The sequence below is a fragment of the Sceloporus occidentalis genome, unplaced genomic scaffold (assembly GCF_023333645.1).
Source record: "Sceloporus occidentalis isolate IW3139 unplaced genomic scaffold, rSceOcc1.0.p SCAF_7, whole genome shotgun sequence".
Classification (NCBI taxonomy): domain Eukaryota; kingdom Metazoa; phylum Chordata; class Lepidosauria; order Squamata; family Phrynosomatidae; genus Sceloporus; species Sceloporus occidentalis.
This window is the reverse complement of record NW_028316987.1, coordinates 65,900,143-65,922,382: the sequence shown is the minus strand read 5'-3', so window position 1 is coordinate 65,922,382 and position 22,240 is coordinate 65,900,143. Positions and strand designations below refer to the sequence as shown.

The following is a 22,240-nucleotide window of genomic DNA, read 5'->3' as shown; positions in this document are numbered from 1 at the left end:
ATGTGAAAATCCTGAAAGTGCAAAACTAACCAAGAAAAGAAAGGAAACAGAGATGGGTTGAGTTTTCTTACAGGGAGGGTGGGATTTGCTTTGTTCTTGTTTTAAATATGGTGGCACATTCTAAAAAGTATTCCATCTGCGATTGGATAAAATCCACTGCCACTTCATGGCTCTTATAGAGAATTTTTCATTTAAAAATGAAGAGTGGTGGATTGAGATATATATGGAACATATGGGGAGAAAGCTACAGTACAACCTGTTCTCAAAAGTAACTGAAAATTATTAAACTAAAATTGTTATTGTGTGTCTTCAATTTTCATGAAAATACCAAGATATACCCTCTCATGGTGTCTTCTTAGCAAGATTTGTTCAGGAGGAGTTTGCCAGTGCCTTCCTGTAACGCTGAGAGTCACCCAGTAGGCTTCCATGGTTGAGTGGGGATTTGAACGCTAGTTTCCCAGTTGTAGTCCAACACTTAAAATCACTACATGACACTGACTCTCTAAACCAAAGTAAAGGCTAATAAAGGGAAGATAAAGAGAGCTGTCAACTTAAAGGGAAGCATCCTCTCAAGCATGTGTCTTGAATGCAAGATGTTGTTGCCCAGGGTCAGTTCCATGTCTAAGAGGAGCCCTCAGCAAAAAGATCTTCTAGAGAATGAACCCCCCTCATATAGAAAGCAGCATTCTGATAAGCAACAGGCAACTGGGAACTATAATTTATGTTTCCTACACTGCATTGTCGTCACATTTACTGTCTATCAGCAGTTTAGGTGGGAGGTGGGGATTTATGGGCACAGCTATGTTCTTCTTTACCAATGACTGGCTATGAAGGTGTACATGTGCTGTGCCTGGGTGCATCTCTGCAGCTGATCAGTGGACAATGGGACCGAACTGTGCCTGCAAGCCCCCTCATGCTGTTAAAACCCAAGGCAAGGAGGACTGCAAAGGGATGGATAGGATCCCTCCTTCCGCATAGTCACCAAAATAAATATGATGTAATTGATGCTTGAGAGCCAGTGTTGTATAATGGTTTGAGTGTTGGATTACGACTGGAGATCAGGCTTCAATTCCTGCTTGAGCATAAAAACCCATTGGGTGACCTTGGGCAAATCACACTCTCAGCCTCAGAGGATGGCAATGGCAACACCCCTCTGAATAAATCTTGCCAAGAAAACCATATGATAGGATTGCCGTAAGTTAAAAATGACTTGGAGGCACACAACAACAAAATTGAGGTTTGCATGTCACCAAGAGGATTCTAGCTTCTATGTGATAGTGTTTCAGAGAATGAGATGAATTATCACCTTTTGGCCGAATTATCTTATTTTCCTTGGCTGAACCACATTCCAGTAGTAAAAGAGAAATCTTTTTTGTCAAAATCATATTTATTAAAGAGTGTCACAACAGGTTCAAGAAAACGTGGGTATGAAACTGACAATGATGAAAAGTGCTATGTATGAATATTATAAATGCACATGTTGGCAAAATCAATACGATCCAGTATCTTAACAGCAGAAACTGCTGGCACAAAAGAACACACTAGAACAACGTTGTCTGGGAGTCTGTGTGGACTGATACTATGCTGTTTGCCTAATAATTCAAAATTACAGAATGAATACAGTAGATCCATAGATATTCAAATATAACTCTATAAATGTTAGCCCCAAAGTACAGATTTTTCACTATGGGTACTAACAAAAGAAATTTCATTTCTTTAGTATTGCAGCAGTATAGTAGTAAATACTTGTATGTACAACTGATTCATGCAGCCTCCAATTACATGATTTTGGTTTGTTTGTTTTTTGATTTACACAAAGAAACAAATATAAAAAAATAGGCTTTTCATTTATATTTCATTCTTATATTAGCTGTGACACTTCTCTGCCAAGAGCCACATTACAGTGAGTACATTAATCTAGGTAGCAATCTCCTCTAAACCAAAACCTCATTCAGTAGATACACACAGAAAGAAAGAGAGGAGAAGGAGCAAATTCTTTATACAAATCAAGACCTAGTAACTTTTATCTATAGAAAGAGGAAGGACAATCCCTTGATTTTATTAGAATGGCACAGATGTGAGAAATTGAACAATAGCACACTGATCTGTTTTTACAGTTTCTAATACCCCAAAGGACATTGTTTATGAGTGGTGAAGTGAGAGTTACCATAGGCAGACATCTCATGCATTGAGCAATTCATGTTCTTTATCTGTTTTCCCAACGGCATCTGGATTAGACAAGGGATCCAGATCAGCAAAGAGACTAAACCAAGCAGTTAGATCTTTAGATGAACTTGCAGCATCTGGAGAGAAAAGAAGACAAGCAATCTCTATCAAGTCAGGATTTTTGTTTGACACCCATTTTGAAAAAAATACTTATTCTGGCACAAATGAAGAAACAACAATTTAGAATGCATTACTAAAAAAAGGGGAGGCTATATCTAAGAAAATCCATTTTCATAGTTATGGAAAAGTTAAATATTCTATGGACTGAGGCCTGAATCCAGGGTTGCTCTTTCTAATCACAATGGAACTTTCCCGCCCAAAGACCAATGTACTGCCTGAAAACTGTGTTCAGATGGTTTTTGGGATGTTTTGGAGATAAATCTGGTTTGCCTCCTCCTTGTTCCACTAGATTCTGCTACTCCACCAGAAGAAATGTACCTCTGGATGCTGACCATAGGTTTCTAGATATGACATGCTAAACAATATGTGCTATGATATAGATACAGGAAGCCCCCACTAATGCGTTAGGGACTGGAGAACTGTCAGAGAGTGGAATTAGTTGAAAAATGGTACCCAGGGGTTTTATTTTAGCTTGCAATTGTATTTTGGCCTCTGAAAATGTAAATAATACAATATATATTACTTTTGAATGTGTATGAAAGCTAAATTAACATGCTACACACACACACACACACACACACACACACACACACACAAAGTGAGCTCAAGCAATCCCAAGTTTTTTGTGGGTTTTTTGGGCCATGTTCTAGAAGAGTTTATTCCTGATGTTTCGCCAGCATCATCAGAGAATACTGGAATAGAAGAGAGTGGGTACACACACACACACACACACACACACACATACACACTGTGTGACCCTGGGTAGGGAGGAGTGATTCCTATGTTTCCCTACCCAGGGTCACACAGTATATATATATAGCCACTCTCTTCCATGCCAGTATTCTCTGAAGATGCCAGCCACAGATGCTGGCGAAATGTCAGGAATAAACTCTTCTAGAACATGGCCACATAGCCCGAAAAACCCATAAAAATCTATTGAAAGGCATCAAAGGGCTGGAGAAGCCTGTATATAATACTGCAGCAGCGCCTTTATCAGGATATTTTAATATGAGCTTACAATATAAGAACATTAAAACACAAGGAAGCAACTGAAAATATCAGATTTCAATATTCTCTCTCTCTCTCTCTCTCTCTCTCTCTCTATATATATATATATATATATATATATAGTAGTTTACTGCAATTACGAAGATCTTTACATCCATTAAAAGCTACTACTGTGAAATTCCAGAAATGGTGAAAGCCCCGAAGCTGTGCACTAACAGGATTCCACAGGATTCCTGGAAAGTAAGGCACACTCTCTTTGTGAATTTGAGCAGAGGGCACTAAAACCTTCTCTTCTTTCCAGGAGTCACCTGGTGGAAACAGCAGGAATCCCAAAGCTCTCAAGATCAGACACAACCATTTCCATCATACAGAGTAGGAGGCAGTGAAGTTTTGTGGCTGACAGCTTTTTTTTTAACTGCTCAAGTGGAGCTGCTCCATTTCTGTTTAGGGCCCCGTTCCCACTGGGCTATAAATCGAATCAAGAATTGGATTATAGGAACATCGTTCCCATTTGAACTCGCGTTCAGTCCTTGTTTAAGGAAAATCATTCCCATTTGAATCTGTGTTCAATCCAACTTTGATCGATTTCTCTATTTAAAACCCGAATCAGGTGGATAACCCGGGTTATCCTGACACTACTTTTCCAGAAATTTCCAGCTGCCATGTCGGATCCACGGCAAATTAATGGGAACGACAAGGGTGTCCGAATTGGGGAGAAGCAATGTTCAAGGGGCCGTCCCGGGGGTGTCACCAGCTTTGTTCTCTTTCCTGGCATTCCCGGTGCCATTTTCCCCCATTCGCGTAGCCTTTCCCTGGTGGTATGTAAAACTTTTTTTTTTAAAAAAGAAGAAAGTTAAACTGGGTTTTTTGGAGAGGGAGGGAAAAAGAAAGGAAATAATTCCTTTCTTCCTGCATGGCAGGGGGTTGGACTGGGTGGCCCTTGCGGTCTCTTCCAACTATGATTCTATGAAGAGAAGGGATATGGAGAAAGGAAGGCTGGCAAAAACTTTGTGAGTGGAAAGGAAAAAGAGAGAGAGAGAGAGAAACCCAAAACCCTGAATGTAGCTCCTGCATCCAGCCTTGTTTCCTTTTTTGAGACAGAAAAGGGGTGGCTGGCTGCTGCATATTGGGGTGGTTTGAAGAAGAAGGGGGGGATTAGACGTCACTGTGACATCTAATCTCCTAAGCGCCTGATTGCTTAAAAAAAAACAGTTCCAGAAAGGTAATGGGAATGGGGGACAAAAAAAATGGCGTCAAAATAAAATGGAGAAATATCAATGGGAACAAGAACATGGGTCAAGAAAAAACGAGTCCATTTGCTCCCTTTTGTAATGGGAATGATGGACCTGATTCGAATACGACTCGGAAACTTGATCCCATCCAGACTTGCAGCGATATACGTCGCTTTATATGTCCAGTGGGAATGGGGCTTAGGTCTTGCAAACATTTTAAATGCCACTAATAATTAAAGTGTTTCAATTGCAGATTAATATAAATAGCTCTCTGACTGTACTACTGGAGCAAAATTCAGGGGGGAAAAGGTTTCTATTTAAATAAATCTGAAAATACAGAAAATGAAAATCTCTCTCTCTCTCTCTCTCTCTCTCACACACACACACACAGAATCATAGAGTTGGAAGATAACTCAAGGGCATCAAGTGCAACCACTTGTCATACATGAATACTATATCAAAGCACTCCCAACAGACAGCCATTCAACCTGTTTAGGAGAGCACTCCCTCTATGCCATCTGACTTCATCCGGCCTGGGAGGGAGTGAAAAGGCACGGCCAACTCCATTAGGGCTAGCCTGAAGAAGAAGAACTCTTCCTCTATGCCACTGTCATCATCCATCCTGGGAGGGAGTGAAAAGGCAGGCCTGACTCCATCAGGCCTAGCCAGGGCAAGGCCCCTCCCTCCAGTCCATCTGCCATGGTCCAGGCCTCAGAGGGAGAGAAACACTAGACTTGATTCCCTTCCCCGCCACCATTCCCTTCTCTTTTTGTGTCATGTCTTTTTAGATTGTAAGCATGAGGGCAAGGAACCATATGAATTACCAGTATCTGTAAGCTGCTCTGACAGCCTTTAGGGCTGAAGATACCGTAAATAAATAAAGGAGGAGACTCCACCACAGTCTGAGGCAGCTTATTACACTGTTGAAAAGCTCTTACCCTCAGGAAGTTTTTCCTAATGTAAGTGGAATCTTTTTTTCCCTGTAGTCCACATCCATTGCTCCAGGTCCTAAAACAAGCTTGCTCTATCCTCAATATGACATTCCTTCAAATGTTTAAGCAGAGCTATCATGTCACTTCTTAACCTTCTCTTCTCCAGGCTAAACATACCCAGGTTCCTAAGCCACTCCTCATAGGACAGAGTTTTCAGACCTTTCACCATTTTGGTCGCCCACCTCCAGACATGCAGCAGCTTGTCAACATGCCTCTTGAACTGTGGTGCCCAGAATTGAACAAAGTATTCCAGGGAAGGTTTAACCAAAGGACAATAGAGTGGTACTATTAATTTCTGTTATCTAGACCAGTGATTCCCAAACTCTGGCCTTCCAGGTGTTTTGGACTTTAGCTCCCAGAAGCCCAAACCACTGACCAGGATGGCTGAGGCTTCTGGGAGCCCAAAATACCTGGATGACGATAGTTTGGGAATCACTCATCTATATTCCTACTGATGCAGCCTAGGATCATATTGGTTTTTTAGCTGCTGTATCACACTGCTGACTCATGTTGAACTTGTGGTCTACTAAGACTTCTAGATAATAAATAAATAAATAATTTTTATCCCACTTTTTGCCAAGCAGTCAACAGGCTAAAATAGATCCCTTTCATATGTACTATTGTCAAGCCAAGTGTCACCCATCCTATATCTGTGCATTTCATTTTTCCCGCCTAAGTGCAGTACCTTGCATTTCACCCTGCTGAAATTTATTTTATTAGTTTTGTTAGTTCTGTTTTTGAGAAACCCGCATTGACTTTTAGTCATCATGGCATTCCTTTCTAAGTGCTTACAGACTGTCTGCTGTTTCATGACTTGCTCCCTCTCTCTCTCTCACACACACACACACACGCACACATGAGGCCAGAGAAGAACAGATGTATTACCTTTCAGAGGCGTCTTGTTGATATTCATGTTTAGGCTGCCAGATTTGGGTGGAGTCTGTGGTGCAGGCGAAGGGCTAAGGCTGCTGGCTGCCCAACCTAAGATTCAATGGCAGAATTGCATTTTGTCAATCAACAGTAATTACTTAATGAGCTCAGAGCACTCACAACAGCAATATTCCTAGTATTTCCTGGAACTTAACTCTTTACAAATAAAATTAGCCTGTTAATCTGTTGACTTAGTGCTGTTTCACAATTTTAGGTAGGTCTTTATATATTTCACATATGATATTATTTTAACCCTGTGATCAATTCTTTGTGTACCTTAGTTAAAGGTGGAATAGAAACCAAAATGTCTTTCCCTTCCTTCTTCTATGAAGGTTACTGCAGGTTATTTGAGATGGCTAGTTAACTGATCTTGCACACAGTTACGAGGTTTGTTTCTGCATTCAGTTTAAACTGACTTGTTTGCTTCATTACATGAAATAACCAAATGAAACAAACAGTACAATGTAACCTATAACTGATAATTATTAAGAAAATTCATGAGCAGATCATTTTGTCTGTCTCTGTCTACCTACCTCTACCTATCTGCCTGCTGATGGAGAGGGCATAATGATATTTTCATTTGCCAAGTGGGTTCTTCCAGTCTACAGCTATGAATCCAAGAAAGGCCTCCAGAAAAGTAGCTATTTGGGATATACCTGCTGGCATGACTACAAGCAGCTAGGTTATCTGTATTAGCACTAGAGATTAGAAATACCAATTTTGGACTACAAAATGGCTATGCTGGTTAGGTATTCTAGGAGCTGTATTCCGGTCAACCTTTTCATGTTCTGCCTGGTACCTGCCTCATTTGTCCTACAGATGAATGGGCTATGCCCAAACCAGTTGTACTTCTAATTGCTAACAGAGTGGAACTTGTCTTTGGGTTGGGGAAGGGGGGAAAGGAGTGTTTACTAGCTGCAAGCTATGTGAGTAGGCAGCTCAAAGAGCACTTCATGAACCAGTTTATCAGTGAGGCATTAAGGAAACCAGGCCATTCAGCTTTCCTGCCAGCAACTGTATAAATATGGAAAGCTGAAACAGAGAAGTAATCCTTTTGTTCTCAATTAAATTTAAAAATGGAAGTAGCAACTAAACTGTTCACTCCAACTACCAAACATACTTCCTATTTACAAAAACGATATATGATTCTGTGATTCCTGTAATTGTTATTAGAACACTGAATACCAAATGGGGAGAAAATGCATTTTAAAATCTCCAGAGTTAGAAAAGTAGCCAGAGGAGATAGTTCCATGCATCAAGAGTAGAAAATATAAAAATGCACATGATCTAAATAATTTTCCTCTTTGCTATGAAGTTTACCCTTCTTTCACCTGGACTGGGAGCAGCTGAACAATAAAAATTGCTTGTGTTACAATAGTACCTGGAGAATGGGAATACAAGAACCCAAGTAACAATATAATTTTGTATACACACAAAACACACCAAACAAACAAAAGGCTTGGGGGCAACAAAATGCAATCACCACCTCAACTTCCACTTCCGCCATCGCCCTGTAAGGCTAAAATGCCTTTTATATTCTTGATTTGGAATTACCCATGCTTGAAATGCCACATATGTCTGCATGTCAAACCATGATGTGGGGTTCTTAACCCTGGTTAGTGCAAATCATGATTTCATATTATATCTGATCTCAGCCTTAGCATGCTTAATTCCACTAAAAGAGATTTGATTTAAGCAGTCTAAAAGTACCTAACTAGCATACCAGTTTTTTAAAAAAGACAACCTTTTTATCTAATCAATAAAAACTGCCTGCTGAGCATAGTCAAGGACCTGATTTAGCTCATTCTATGCCCATTTTCCTCCATTCTTCCATATTGAGGAAAGTGTGTACCACAGTGTCTAAACTAGAAAGTGAAGAAACAGAAAATAAATACCTACAAATGATCTTACTGTCTGCCTGTCAGGATTGTTTTGGACAGTATGGTTTACTACATACAATCTTTATTTATAAGTGCTAGGGATTTTATTTAGGATCTCATACAAGCAAAAGTATATATTCTAACATACGATGTCACAAAAGTTAGAGAGATTTAAAAACCTTTCATTTTAAAATTCCATATACATACTATTTTAAATATGCAAAACAACTTGTAAATATTTATTTATTTATTTAATATGCTGACTTTGTCTTAAATTGGACCCAAGGCAACTCACAAAGGCAATTTTAAAATACAATTTTAAAAACAGAATTTAAAACAAAACATTAAAATAACAAGGTAAAAATATAAACTCATTAAAAACATACTCATAAATATAAAAACCATTTAAATACACAAAACCAAATAAGATATTTATAAATACTAAGGCTCGATCTAGATGGGCCTTTGGGGTGCCCCCATCATGTGCTAGGGGCTGGCCTCACCCCTAGCACATGACAAGGGCGTCAAAATGGCAGCACCCTATACACATGGGCACCACCATTTTGACGTGACGGACGCTTAGCGTCCGCACGTCATGCCCCCATAAGGATGTCACGAGTGCGGCATTGGCACACTGCGACGTCATTATGGCACCGCAGGAAGAACCCGCTTTTTCTGGGTTCTTTTTGCTGCGCAAGGGAGCCATGCTGTTTGTCTGCTGTCTCCCTCACGCAGCAAAACAAGGCGTGGGCAGACCGCCCTTTTGGGGTGGTCTGTATCCCGCCTATACTGTAATACTTTTGTTTTAGAATCATAGAGTTGGAAGAGATCACAAGGGCCATCCAGTTCGACGCCATTCTGCCATGCAGGAACTCTCAATCAAAGCATCCCTGACAGATGGCCACCCAGCCTCTGTTTAAAGATCTCCAAGGAAGAAGACTCTACTACACTCCGAGGGAGTGTGTTCCACTGTCAAACAGCCCTTACTGTCAGGAAGTTCCTCTTATGTTGAGATGAAAGTTTGGTTTAACATTGAAACTCTCAAATGAACTACTATTGTTCTCAAGTTCAGAAGCATGGTAATCTGTGCATTATCAATATAGGAATTTCAAATGAAATCTGTTCTGAGTTTAATGGCTGGAATACAGTGGTCTCCTAGTCTGGCTAAGTAGGATTGCAGATTAAGACTCTACTTTGGAAACACTGTTTGGAATACTGTTCCAAGACATCCATGTATTTATGAACATTAATATAACAAGTTAAAAATATAAAATGCAGTCAGCCCTCTGTATCCACCTATTCTTTTTGCATGGATTCAAGCATCCATGGCTTGAAAATGTTCTCTCTCTCTCTCTCTCTCTCTCTATATATATATATATATATATATATGCCAAAATGCACCATTGTACTATGCCATTGTATTTAATGGGATTTGATCATCCATGGGTTTTTGGTATCCACCGTGGGTCCTGCAACCAAATCCCAGAGGATACCAAGGCCCCACTGTAATATAAAATAAAACAAGTTAAAAATATTAAATAATCCTAGCAAGAAGGTATTATTTACTGCAACATGTAGAATTAACATACTCTCTAAGCAAAATACTTGGGTTACATCAGTTTGCTTGCATGGGAGAATAATGCAATGGTCCTGTGGTTACTAATCCCTGAGAACTGAAATGTATACTGAGAATTTTCAATCTGTAGGCCACTCTTTTCTTTTCCATATTTGTTGATAGATTTTAGTTTGAACTAGAGTAGTTTCTGTCTCTGTAACTTGAAGCAGCTCAACTGGTTCCTGGTGATTTATTTACTTCCAAATGCTCTGAGTGCAGCTTCCACTTTCTAAAACTGTAGGTTCATCTTCAAATGGTTCTTCTTTGAATGAATCTGCCACCCTTTCATCTCTGTTACATAGTTATTCAGTGTGTTGCTCCCATCATCTTTTTATTCATACTTGATCATGTAATGTGTTCCCCTGCTGGTAATATAGCATCCCCATTCTTGGTTTAAATTTCTCGTTGATATCTTTGATTCTTTGGAAGTGGTCTCTTATTTTTCCTTTTTCGTTGTCATTTATTTCTCTGCATTGATTACTATGGTAGTTCTCCTTGTTCTTGCCCACAAGTCTCTGAAAAGTTGCATTACAGGTTCTGACCCTATTTATTTCACCGTTTGCTTATTATCTGTCCTTAACTGATTGAAGAGTCCTATCTGTCATCCACTGAGGTTTCTCTTTCTTTTTGCTACAGCGACTGCCCTTTTCATTTCTCTGAAAATGTCCACTGGATTCAGTGCAAAGTTCTTGCTCCTGGTCAGTTAGGCTTAATAGCACAAACCTGTTTTTTACATTATCTTTAAATTCTACAGGGATGATCTTCAGGTTGTATTTCAGAATGATTGTTGGTTTAGTGTTTTTCTTTAGTGTTTTAGGTTTTCTCCAATTTTTGATATTAGTAGTGCATGTTCTGTGTCACAATCTGCTCCTGGTCTTGCTTCTGCAGAGTGAGTGGAGCTTCTCCATCTTCTGCTTACGATTGTGTCTATATTTGCCATCAGCTGATGTTCAAGAATTCAGTCACTTCGTCGATTGCTTGAAGAATGTGTTTCTGATTACCAAATGGTTAACTTGACAAAATTCTATCACTCACTCTCCTGTTTCATTTCTTGATCCTAAATTAAAATTTCCTATAATCCTTCATTCTGCTGTGTCTCCTACTTTTGCATCCAACTGCCTATGCTTAATAAAAAATCCTGTTTTGGTGTGTGATTCACAACCAAAACCTGGACTCAAGCATAGACTCATTGACTTTTTTCTTCTTCTGTCTCTGTAGTTGGAACATAAACTTGGATTATAGTTATATTGATGGGTTTTTCCTGAAGTCTTATTGATATTATTCCATCAGACTTTGCATCATATCCTTTACCTGCTTTTGCTACATCTCTCCTCACTATTACTGCTACCTCATTTCTTTTTAGATTTTAATTTCCAGTTCTATCTAAGGGGAAGTTTTGGCTTTCAAAACCAAAAATACCCCAACCCTGCTCATCCCTGACCATTCCTGCTGGCTTTGGGCAGGTCATGCTCTTTTCATCTGGGGATCCAGACTGTGGATTTTCCTTGTTGGATACATGCAGCAGCCAACAAACCTAGCCTATTTTGATTTGTTGTTGGCATCTTCTCTTCTTCTACAGTATACCATATGCTTCGCTTGTACAAATTCTGAAGTACTATCTCAAGCATTTACACATAAAGGCTGGAAACTGGTTACACAAACACACATGTAACTCTTGTATCTGTTTTTGGATTGCTCTGTGCAGAGTTTTATGGTCAGACATGTTGATGTATTTATCAAAGATGTAGAATTTCAGCCAAAGAGTGCTGGTAATAAGGGCTAGGAAAGAGTTTGTAATCCTAAAGAACCATTTCCTCTAGAATGGGGTGAATTATTACAAACTATGTGCCAGGGAAAAGCAACTGTCAAAATGTTTCCATATGAGAATTCCCAAACTTTTATTGTTTTTGGAAAGTTTGGAAAATCAAATATTTGTATGCTATGATTTACTGCAGGCCCTATCTCTGAGGGCCATGGAGAACAAGTTCAAGAAAGTATCAGGCTAGACAGAGCTGTTGCATATGCAAGCATCAGTGGCAGCTGGAAGCATCTGTGTCAGCTGAACAGTGACTCTGCTCTAGAGGTTTGAACTTTAAATGATCTATCCAAAGTGCTGAACCTTATCCCCAAAATAGGCCCAGCACCCTTTACAGTACAGATTAAAACCTGGAATGGATTCACCACCCCACTGAAATGAAAATCATCAATCACCAATATGTATCAGGACCATACAAAATGTCAAAGAATACCCAAAGTTTTCTTTTCTTGTTCAAACAAAAGGCAGAAGAAACAGAAAACAGTAACAGAATAAAAGAAGAGGGGCAAGTGATGTTTTACTCTTTGCTTGCCAGCTCCTTTTACAATTTGCTTTCCTTTAGCTTTTAATTCCACTACAGAAACAAAGTCCCAAATATGTTATCCTGTGCCCTGTCAAAATGAAAGTTGCTAGAAGGGAATAGCTGCATCTTCCAGTTGTCTGTTTTTTGAAAGAAGGTGTGGAAGAGTATGCTACCTTTAACATTTAACAGGCAGCTTGGCCCTTGGCACAGTTTCTAATGGGATATGAAACTGTTCCATGATAAAACAATATACCTGACATGTAAAATTTCATCTGGCATTCCCAGATGAAATTTGGAAAGAATGCTTTCTGAAACTTCAATTGTTGCCACAGGATTTGACTTGACAGATGTAGGATCTATTTTGCTAAACAGCAGAAATATACATAATATCAGTAATACTACCTAACATGTACATATGGCTTTGATTGTTGAAAGTACCTCACATATTTGACTGCAGTAGTTCCTAGAGCAGCCCTGTAAGATAGGTCAATTATTACAAGTTATTGCAAAAGAATGGGTGACAGAGAGCAGCCTTCCGCTTGTAGGACAGGCAAGATTCAAAGCAGCAACCTACTTGTTCATGATGTTCAAATTTGTAGTCGAAGATCTGTAAACATGCTCTCCTATAAGCCTGACTGAAAAACAGCTGCTGGGCAGGGCAGAAGCAGGTTCAGATTGGGGCCACTGTGCTGAAAGAAAGGGGGTTATCCTTTCCTCACCATGTCATTTCCTGATTCAAACTGCTCCTCTGCATATTTGCCACATGAGAAAAAAATACCATGAACTACTTCTCCCTATCTGCTTTGAAATTTAGTCCCCACTCTCCCCAAGTCGTTTTTCAGTGGTTGTTCACAGTTCTCCCACATCACATGTAGTTTGCCCTTAGTCACTTTATTATGCCAGCTGTCCTACACTGAGCTATACTGCATCAGCTTAAAATTTCTAGGACTTCAGCTCCATTAAGCATTTATACTAGACTGAGAAGTCAGTTTATGTCCCTATCCACAGGCCTATTAAGCCAAAGTACTTGGATTCAAACCACTAAAGCCTCATTGACAACATGCTCTTATCTTAGGCCTGCCAGTCTTGACAAGGTTCCTTTAACAACAGACCTTTTAAAAAAAATTGCAGTTCCAGGCTCTACTATTTTCTCCTACCTGAGGAATGTCAGAGGAATAATTTTCCCATCAACAAATGACAAGCAAACCAACCCACATTAACACCCTGGAGGAGTTAAGAACCCTTCACACACGTCATCCCTTCACTCTAAAAATAATGAGACAATTTTTCCTTCCACCCTTTACGCCTCCCTCCCACAACCACCATCTGCCCAAGATCCAGCAGTGAGATTAACATAGAATATTGGCAGCAAGGAGGTTCATTTGCTGGAGCACAGAAGCAAGCAGGGTTGCAATTTAATAAAGCAGTTTCATTTTAATAATGTTCTGCAGATGTATGTTTTTTTTACAATATGAGAGCAGCTAACTGATATTTAGGGAGAGTAAAAATAGACAGAATTGCAGGGAGGGTCTAAAATATATAAATGGGCCTAGTGTGAATAATGTAACTGAGGGAGTCACTTCCAAGAAGGTATATGTGCAAATCTCCTAGAACTGATACATGAATGAGCATGAATAAGTGAGAATATGAGTTGTATGATTATGAGAAAAATCATAATGTAAAATAACAATTTTGTATTATACACACAGTTCATCTCCCTCTCCTCCCTCAGAGCACTAGTAAAAAAATCAGAAGCACCCACTTCTATTTTAAATGAAGAGCAATTTATCATTATATGTATCTTGAATGTGCCCCCCCAGGCATTTTTGGAGCCCCCAGGGGTCCCTGCCGCTCCTGCTGCTATAATACAGCAACAAAACAAATGTCATTTTTAAAAGTAAACAAGGCACACCTTTTTGGGGAACTAGTTAGCACCTGCAGTAGCTCTCAGAAATGCTAACTGGCTTCCAAAACAGGGGACCACTCCCCACATGCTGGTAAAGGTAAGTATCACACTTTTTGTTGCTGTGCCACTTAATTCCAGTGGCTATGGAGGAACAAACCTCAGTAGGCTTGGGGAGTGGCAATGAATCCTCCTGAGCTTCACAAGCTGCTCACCACTGGTTTGCTTACATGGTTTGCTTACATCAAAAGACATGGTTTGATCCTGACTTATTTGTACAAACAAGTTTAAACCAGGAGTAGACAACTGGCCAATGGCAGGGGGCTCCACTGGGGCCTCATCACTGCCACTTTCCTGATGCCATCATTTGGCAGCAGCTACAGCAGCCCTCTGGGGTATATGAGGGGGACAGGAAGAGAAAGGAAGGGAATATTAAAAATACATGGGGGCAGGGTTGTGTCTCCATTTTGATCATGTGGTTCTACTGATAGTGGCAGAAGTGCCACCATTTCAGATGTGAGAAATATGGGCAGTGAATTCCATAAAAACAGTGAGGGGGTGTTGCCTTTTTGTTATTTAAACCAATGATTTGTCTTAGTTCAGATGAACTGAACAGGTTGTAACCCAAACCTTGTGCATGTAATATGAAACCTGTGCACATTATCACTCTATTATAGTTTACTGATACACCCAAACCCTCCCCAAACCTAGATGAATTTGAATGGATAGCAGTGTTGGTCTGGTTTAGTATAAAAAAGCACAAAGGAGTCCAGTACCACCTTTGATACTGTTTTATTCTAACATAAGCTTTTGTAGACTCCATCAATTTGTAGACACTTCATCAAATGCAACTGAGTACCTATATCTTTGTGTTTGTGTTCACACATACATAATCCATTGTCACAGCATCAGATTAGTCCACTGGAACAAGTAGCTGGAAGTAAGGATTCATTTATTTAACAAGTTGAGTCCCATGGCTAAAAGTATCATTAGCAATAAAACATGCCTACCTTGAAGTGAGGACTGCAAATCATTCATATTTTGGTCTAAAAGCTGAGAGGGAAGGAAGCCTGATGATGAGGATGATGACTGACTGCTTTCTATTTCTCCTACAGAAGAGTTTGTGGTTATGTCAGCAAGGGGATCCTCTCCAAAGACAGCTGTCCATTCCCTGCTGAATTCGCTGTCATCCAAAGAAGATGCATTGAGAATCTCATTCAAGAGCACCATATCGTCCTTATCAGTTGCTTCAATTTCTGACGAATTTGTAAGCAGGTCCCTTGATGCTGCTGAAAGAAGCAGGAACATCAAAGTAAAAAATAAGTAGGTCACTAAAATAAGAACAGAGGTTTGTACTAAAGGAATGTCCACCAAGATGTATTAATAAAAGACAGATCATAGTTCAACAATGGTAGAACACATGCTTTCTGAGCAAAATGGCACAGGTTGGGGTCACGAGAAATCTGAAAGAGTTGCTGCTAGTCATGGTAGATAATACTTTGAATATTCTAAATAGTTTGACCTGACAAAAGACAGTTTCCTATATAGAGGATAACTGGGATAAACATTATTCCCATTTAAAGAAATGTTTAAGATTGAAAATCTTCCTATGACTCTTTCCCTCACTTATTCCAGGAGTCATTTTGGAATTCTGTCTGGATAGTCATGATTTCCTATCTCTCAAATCATATCTCAAATCTAGATGCTATGGTTCATGCAAGCAAGCAAGCAAGCAAATAAATAAATAAAATATCTTGACTGCTGCAAAAATACAGGGACCTTCACTGAGATACTCCCCTACTTTACCAGATATATATCTAGTACTTCAGCAAAATAACTACTGTATTTTGGAAAATAATCTCAAACATCATAAGAACTGGGTAGTGGGTTTTTTTGTTGTTGGCAGTAGCACTTATCTTTGCTATAACAGGTGATGTAATTTAATACGGAATACAAATAGTAGGTTCATGATGAATTACTTAAGAAAGGAACAGATTACATTATGGATACATTATTCCTATTTATTCAACTCTTTATTCAAGAGTTTGGCTTGATGGGGGAAAGGGATCTTCTATTGTGCTGCTGACTCACATCTACAAGATGAAAAATGAAAGAAATATATCTTGGGGAAACCTAAGATAGCCTTTCATCCAAATGACAATACAAGATGGGAATAGGTCTTGCCCATTTGACCAATGTGGAGGGCAATAAGATTCATTGTAAATTTATTGTATGCCTGTGTACTGGAAGGACAGGAATGGACAATAAGGTACAAGACACAGTGCTGATTCAACTACAGTTGTGCAGAGAGAGTTTAAAATGCAAAGAATTTTAGGTACAATATCAACAGCAGCAACAACAACTAAATGAGAACTATGTAAAGAACCTTGATAGATCTAATAGGGCTTTCTTAATGGAAAACAGCATTAGAGCAATCAAATGAGTAATGGAAGCTGATCTGTATTTTCACTTGTTATTCTCCTCTCTAGGAAGAGTGGAAGTCAATTTAAGAATTGAATTCATGACTGCTTGTTGTTTGGCAAATTCATTAGAACCGGCAGGCCTTTCCTGGATAGATAACCCCGGCCTCAGGTCCTCCCTTTCAAATTTAAGTAGAATGCTACCGTAGTTTACTGTTTTGCTCTGTTTTGTTCTGTTTTGTAATAATGTGTATGTGTTGATGTTGTTTTAATTTGTTGGTTTTAATTATAATTGATTTAATAATTTTTAAGGGGGGAGGGAAGTAGATTTTTTATGTATAATGTATTGTATTTTATTGCTGCTAGCTGCCCCGATTGACCTCAAAGGGGCGGGATATAAATAATAATAATAATAATAATAATAATAATAATAATAATAATTGAACCTTCTGTTATCTCTGGTCTGTTAGAAATATAGACCACCTCTCAATATGATTAGTTCTGCTGCATTGTTGTGTGTCTTCAAGCCATTTCTGACAGGGTGACCCTAAGTCAAAGCTATCAAGGGGTATTCTTGGCAAGATTTGTTCAGATGAGGTTTGCTATTCACTTCCTCTGAGGCTGACAGAGTGTGGTCAGTTTTAAAATAACCACATTATGTGTGATTCTACCCTAAACCTGCTCAGTCACATTTCTTCCCTTTCTCTTTTTCTAGGGAGCTTGCCCAGGAGAAGGACTGTGTTGCAGAGGTCCTCCTAAACTCCTTGTTCAGACATAGCTACCTATTCTGCTCCTGGATTGGTTTGGGAGGAGGGCTTGTTTCCTGCCTTGTTTCTACTATGGAGGAAAAATATCAGAGCAGTATCAAACGAAAGGTAAGTGAACCTGTAGGCTTTAAATAAAGTGAAAACTCTGAAAGACCACACCAGCTCTGGAAAAACAAACAAACAAACATTTAGAACCAATTTCTATGTTGTCTTGAAGACATAAATGATGGAATGATGAAATACACATCTATTCTGCTAACAGAAATAATATATGCTGCAATGACTGGAACGTACAAGAACATAGTGAACAACGTTCCATGACTAATTCCCTAGCTGAACCCAATGGTTAAACATCAGTTAAACCTGATGATAAAATTTAGTTTAAAAAAAGAAGTATGGCAGGCATATACTAATCTGAACAGTTCCTAAGAGGAAAATATCATAAGGGAAAGAACAATATACTACTAGACTAGTAAATGCATTATTTTCTTTTGTTATGTACCTTCAAAGTTGACTCTGATTTATGGTGACCTTAAAGGATCATCTCTGTAATTCAGAGGAGCTTTGAAATGCACAATGAGCCCGCCCATACAGAGCAAAACAATGTCTTGGATTTTAGTTGCTTCTGACATCACAGGCAACTATTTATTTAGGAACCAACTCTGTAGGCATTGTCAGTAGGACTTTTTGTAATGAATAAAAACCCAACTAGAAAAATTAACTAACTGTGACTGTGGAAGGCTAGGGGGCTGCATTAGCCCCCAAGAGACCTTGGAAGGTCTCACCTGCACCTATGCTCACACACAAAACTTTTTTTTTTGTCCTGAACACCTTCTTGGGGACAAGGTGTTGTTTTGGTTTGTCTTTTTCACCATGTATTTGGGCCTTCCCTGATCATTTTAGGTCCAGGAGAGACCTTTTTTCCACAATAGGAAGTGAGAAGAAGTTAATTCCCATTTCAAATAAGGCATCTCATGGACCTAAATTTCCATCCCACAACATGGTGAAAATCAATTCCACACTTCACTAGAGGATATTTTGGAACCAGCTCCCCACTTTTTTTGGCACTATCTATCTATCTATCTATCTATCTATCTAAATTGGCCATGGTGGAATCTCCGGGGCACAGAAATGTTTCTGGAGGTTGTATGCAACCTATGGACTGAACCTGCCCACCCCTGTCCTACACAAACATGACAGTAAAGAGCACTTCAAGCAAATATGCCACCCATGCTTCAGTTTGCAACTTCACAACTGGCATCCCCACCCTAGTCAATTCCAACACCCTTCCATTCCCCATTTGGTGCACTGGGACCTCAACTGACAGAAAGAAACTCTGCTAGAACATGGCCACATAGCCCAAAAAACCCACAAAAAACTATGGATGCCGGCCATGAAAGCCTTCGACTTTACATTAGTGTTTTGTGTTTTCCAGAAAATGAAATGTGACAAGGATAGTGTATATGGGAGCATGGCAAGAGGGTCAGATTAGCAAAACCTTAGAAGAATTGGAAAAGTCACATCTCTCAGTCTCAGAGGAAGGCAAAGCCAAAACCGATCTTGAACAAATCTTGCCAAGAAGATTTGCCTTAGGGTCCCCTTAAGTTGGAAATGGAGGCACACAACAACAACAAACATAAATACATGTAATGATTATAAATATTTACAATGAATCAGACATATTAAATGTACAGCTGAAAAATCTTTTGAAGCGCAACGATTGTTACAGTCACACCTGTTAGTTTTACTTAACAGCAATTGTCCACCTTCTTAGGCTGTATCATCACTGCAGAAATAATTCAGGTTGACACCACTTTAGTTGCTATGGCTTAATGCTATGGAATTCTGGGAAGTGTAGTCTGTTGTGACACCAGAACTCTTTGACAGGGAAGGCTAGATGTCTCACGAAACTACAGTTCCTAGAATTCCATAGCACTGAGCCATGGCATTTAAAATGGTGTCAAACTGGATTATTTCTGCAGTGCGGATGCAGCCTTAGAAAATATTTTTCTTTCAAAAAGCGCAACACAGACTGAACCCATTAGAGGTCTGAACAAGAAACCAGAGGGGACAGACACCATGACCTTTAAACAAGTCATTACCACAAAGGAGAATAAAAACACCTACACACTATGAATAAAACGAACTCAGATATTTTTTAAAAAACCAAAACCAAACATCAGCAGCTTAACTTTTACAAGCATCCACAGAAAGAATAAAGATTACTTGAACTTTTATTTTACATATTCACAGCTCCAGCAACTGAGTATTTCAGCAGCATAAATGATCAGCTATGCCAGTATAATCCAACACAGGTTTCAAAATAGCAATCAAAAATTTTGCAGTTCTTCTACGAATACTTCACTTTGTAACTGATGCCTGACCTGAGTAGGTCAAGTTAAAAATAGGTACAATAGAAGCTCTCTCATTGGTTTAGGCCAGCTTTCTTTTAGCCTTTCTTTTAGTCTGTATGTGTGGGAAATGTTGGTTGGGGGAATGTTAGCCATTTAAGCCCATTATGTATGAAGGGCATCAGACAGGGAAAGGCAGATCTAAACATTAGAAAACACTAACGACAAATGTAGGGTAAAGCATTATTTTGCCTCTTTGTATCTTAGCCGTGTCTCTTATTTTGACCTTCTCAACTCTGATATAAAACTACACAGTGTTTCAGTGCAATTGTCCAGGCAAGTTCAAGCCCAGTAGGGAATGATGAAGTGACAACAGATATCAAGGGCATTGTTTTAATCATAACAAGCCATCTGCTATTTTACAAATTACATTCATCACAACAGCGAAAGAAAATCTGAATAGCTAAGGGCAAAACTGTTGCATACCATTACTAGTCTATACTGTCTCTACTGCATGAAGATGCAATGTATGCAGACACACAAATATACAAATGGAGTTTTAGAATACAGAGGGTTTACACAGAAATATCATTTGTGTAAAATCCTCTGCATTCCAAGGCCAGGATGCTACAGTCACAAAATGCTTGTGCAAAAGACCACAGTTATCGACTGATCTGACAGTCTCTATGCTTTTTGGGAGAAGAAGTGATGGTGGTGGTGGTGGTAACAATGACAACAGAAATAAGTTATCTATTTCCTCTGCCTATTTCTTGAATGCCTGGCTTCAAGGAAGTCCTCAGAGTCAAAGCATTTAATAGAGAGCTTTGCTGTTATTCTCTTCCGTTTTTCTTTGTCTATCCTGTTGACTATTTTCTTTCCACTTCTTTTTCCAATAGGAAATATACTTAAACAGTATAAAATTAGCCTGTGGAAAATGTTATGTTATGCAGCACACACACACACTGTTAAAAAAAATCATTCTGCACAACCAGTTAATTGCCAAATACTTGTTTAAATAAAAATGCTAAAAAATGACCATGTTCACTGCCATGGTCATTTATTTCAGAGATCGGTCAAAGCTTCAAGTGGAACTACTGCATTCGCTTACATGGTAACTACCAGAGCGAAAAGAAATTTTCAGAATAAGAAAATGGTATTACTACTAGCCAAAGTGTACTAATATGGTACCAGAAACCTTCCTCTCCCACACACACAAAATAGTTTGTAGCATGGGTATAATATGAAACACACAACTTTCTTCAAACACATAGTTGTGATGTATTAATTTAGTATAATTGGTATATAATATTTAGATTAACCTGCAGTGGAAGAATATTGGTTACCTACAATAGTGTTTGACGTTTTAAAAAAACTGATTCAGAAATAGATATTTTTTACATCCATATCATACTGAAATAGTGTATTGACTAAACAGTCAAAACAGAAATACTGTATTGTTGAAGCAGATTTTCTTTTCCAACCCATAAGCACCTAAAAGGGATGATTCCACTGAAAAACAGCTAGCTTTCATCTTATTAAGATTAAATTACAGTATACTATGCTTGGGGCCCTTTTGCAGAATTGAAAAAAATAACCAAAGAAAAAGATTACATACCATTTTCTTCAGCTTTCAAGCCTAACAAGTCATCTATAGTGCCTAAAAAAGGCAAAGTACAAGGAAATCATTGATCTGTAGATTGTTTTGCTTATTTCACAATTATAATGATGTGGCTTTTCTTAGGCTGCAATTACAGGACAGTTTTAAATGAAGCTTTTATATGCTATCATTGTGCTTCAGCCAATGAATTTTACAGGGGTTTCACATTCATCTCCTCCATTTGTAACCTTCATGTTTCCACCCAGGGAAATTTGTTTAAAAAAACAAAGAAAAAGTGGTTTCTAGCTAGCTATTAACACGATAAACCTTTTATCTGAAAATACCCTTATACACATTTAGAGGGAACTTAATCTCACTAAACAAGAAGGAATTTACTTTGGAGCTGACATGTATAGAAAAACACTGCACTTCTACGAAGCATACCTGAATTCTCTGTATGGCTGAAGTTCTCCCCCAATGTGCTCAGAATGTCCTTAGTATCTTCTGCTAAAACCAAAATATTTTCTATGTCAAATCCAGCTAAGACCTAACAAAGCTTTAAACATGACATGTGTCTCAAAGTTTTGTAGTTGGATCAGTCTCACTATTGCAACATCTTTTAATTTGACAAATTACACGCCAATGGTTATCCAATCTGCAGTAGCAGCATGATTTAAAGATTGAGGTACCTGTGTTCATTTTTGGAAATGGGGGGTCTATTACAACACTGCTGTAAATAAATGTAGATTTTTAACTTTACAGAAAGTAATGAGTCCAAAAAGGATTGTATTCTTCTCCAGTTGATTACAGTGGGCCCTTGGTATCCACTGGGGTTTGGTTCCAGGACCCCCTGTGGATAC

The 22,240-nt window shown here is 38.8% G+C and overlaps 1 protein-coding gene across 12 annotated transcripts in view; it reads right to left on the bottom strand.

Annotated features, from left to right (window-relative positions):
- Window positions 1–1,264: 1,264 nt before the first annotated feature.
- The window catches only part of ICA1 (islet cell autoantigen 1), a 73,139-nt gene continuing 52,163 nt past the window's right edge, over window positions 1,265–22,240 (bottom strand). For 4 of the 12 annotated variants that reach the window (XM_089533167.1, XM_089533169.1, XM_089533172.1 and 1 more), the window contains 5 exons: window positions 21,825–21,887; window positions 21,399–21,440; window positions 15,256–15,534; window positions 6,464–6,559; window positions 1,291–2,303 (listed from right to left, as the gene is read on the bottom strand). In XM_089533167.1, coding sequence (XP_089389293.1) covers window positions 2,182–2,303; window positions 6,464–6,559; window positions 15,256–15,534; window positions 21,399–21,440; window positions 21,825–21,887 — 602 coding nt within the window. In that variant the 3' untranslated portion in view covers window positions 1,291–2,181. Of the gene's footprint in view, window positions 2,304–6,463; window positions 6,560–12,916; window positions 13,032–15,255; window positions 15,535–21,398; window positions 21,441–21,824; window positions 21,888–22,240 lie in introns of all 12 variants that reach the window. The other 8 variants (XR_016281946.1, XM_089533173.1, XM_089533174.1 and 5 more) reach the window with 8 other exon arrangements.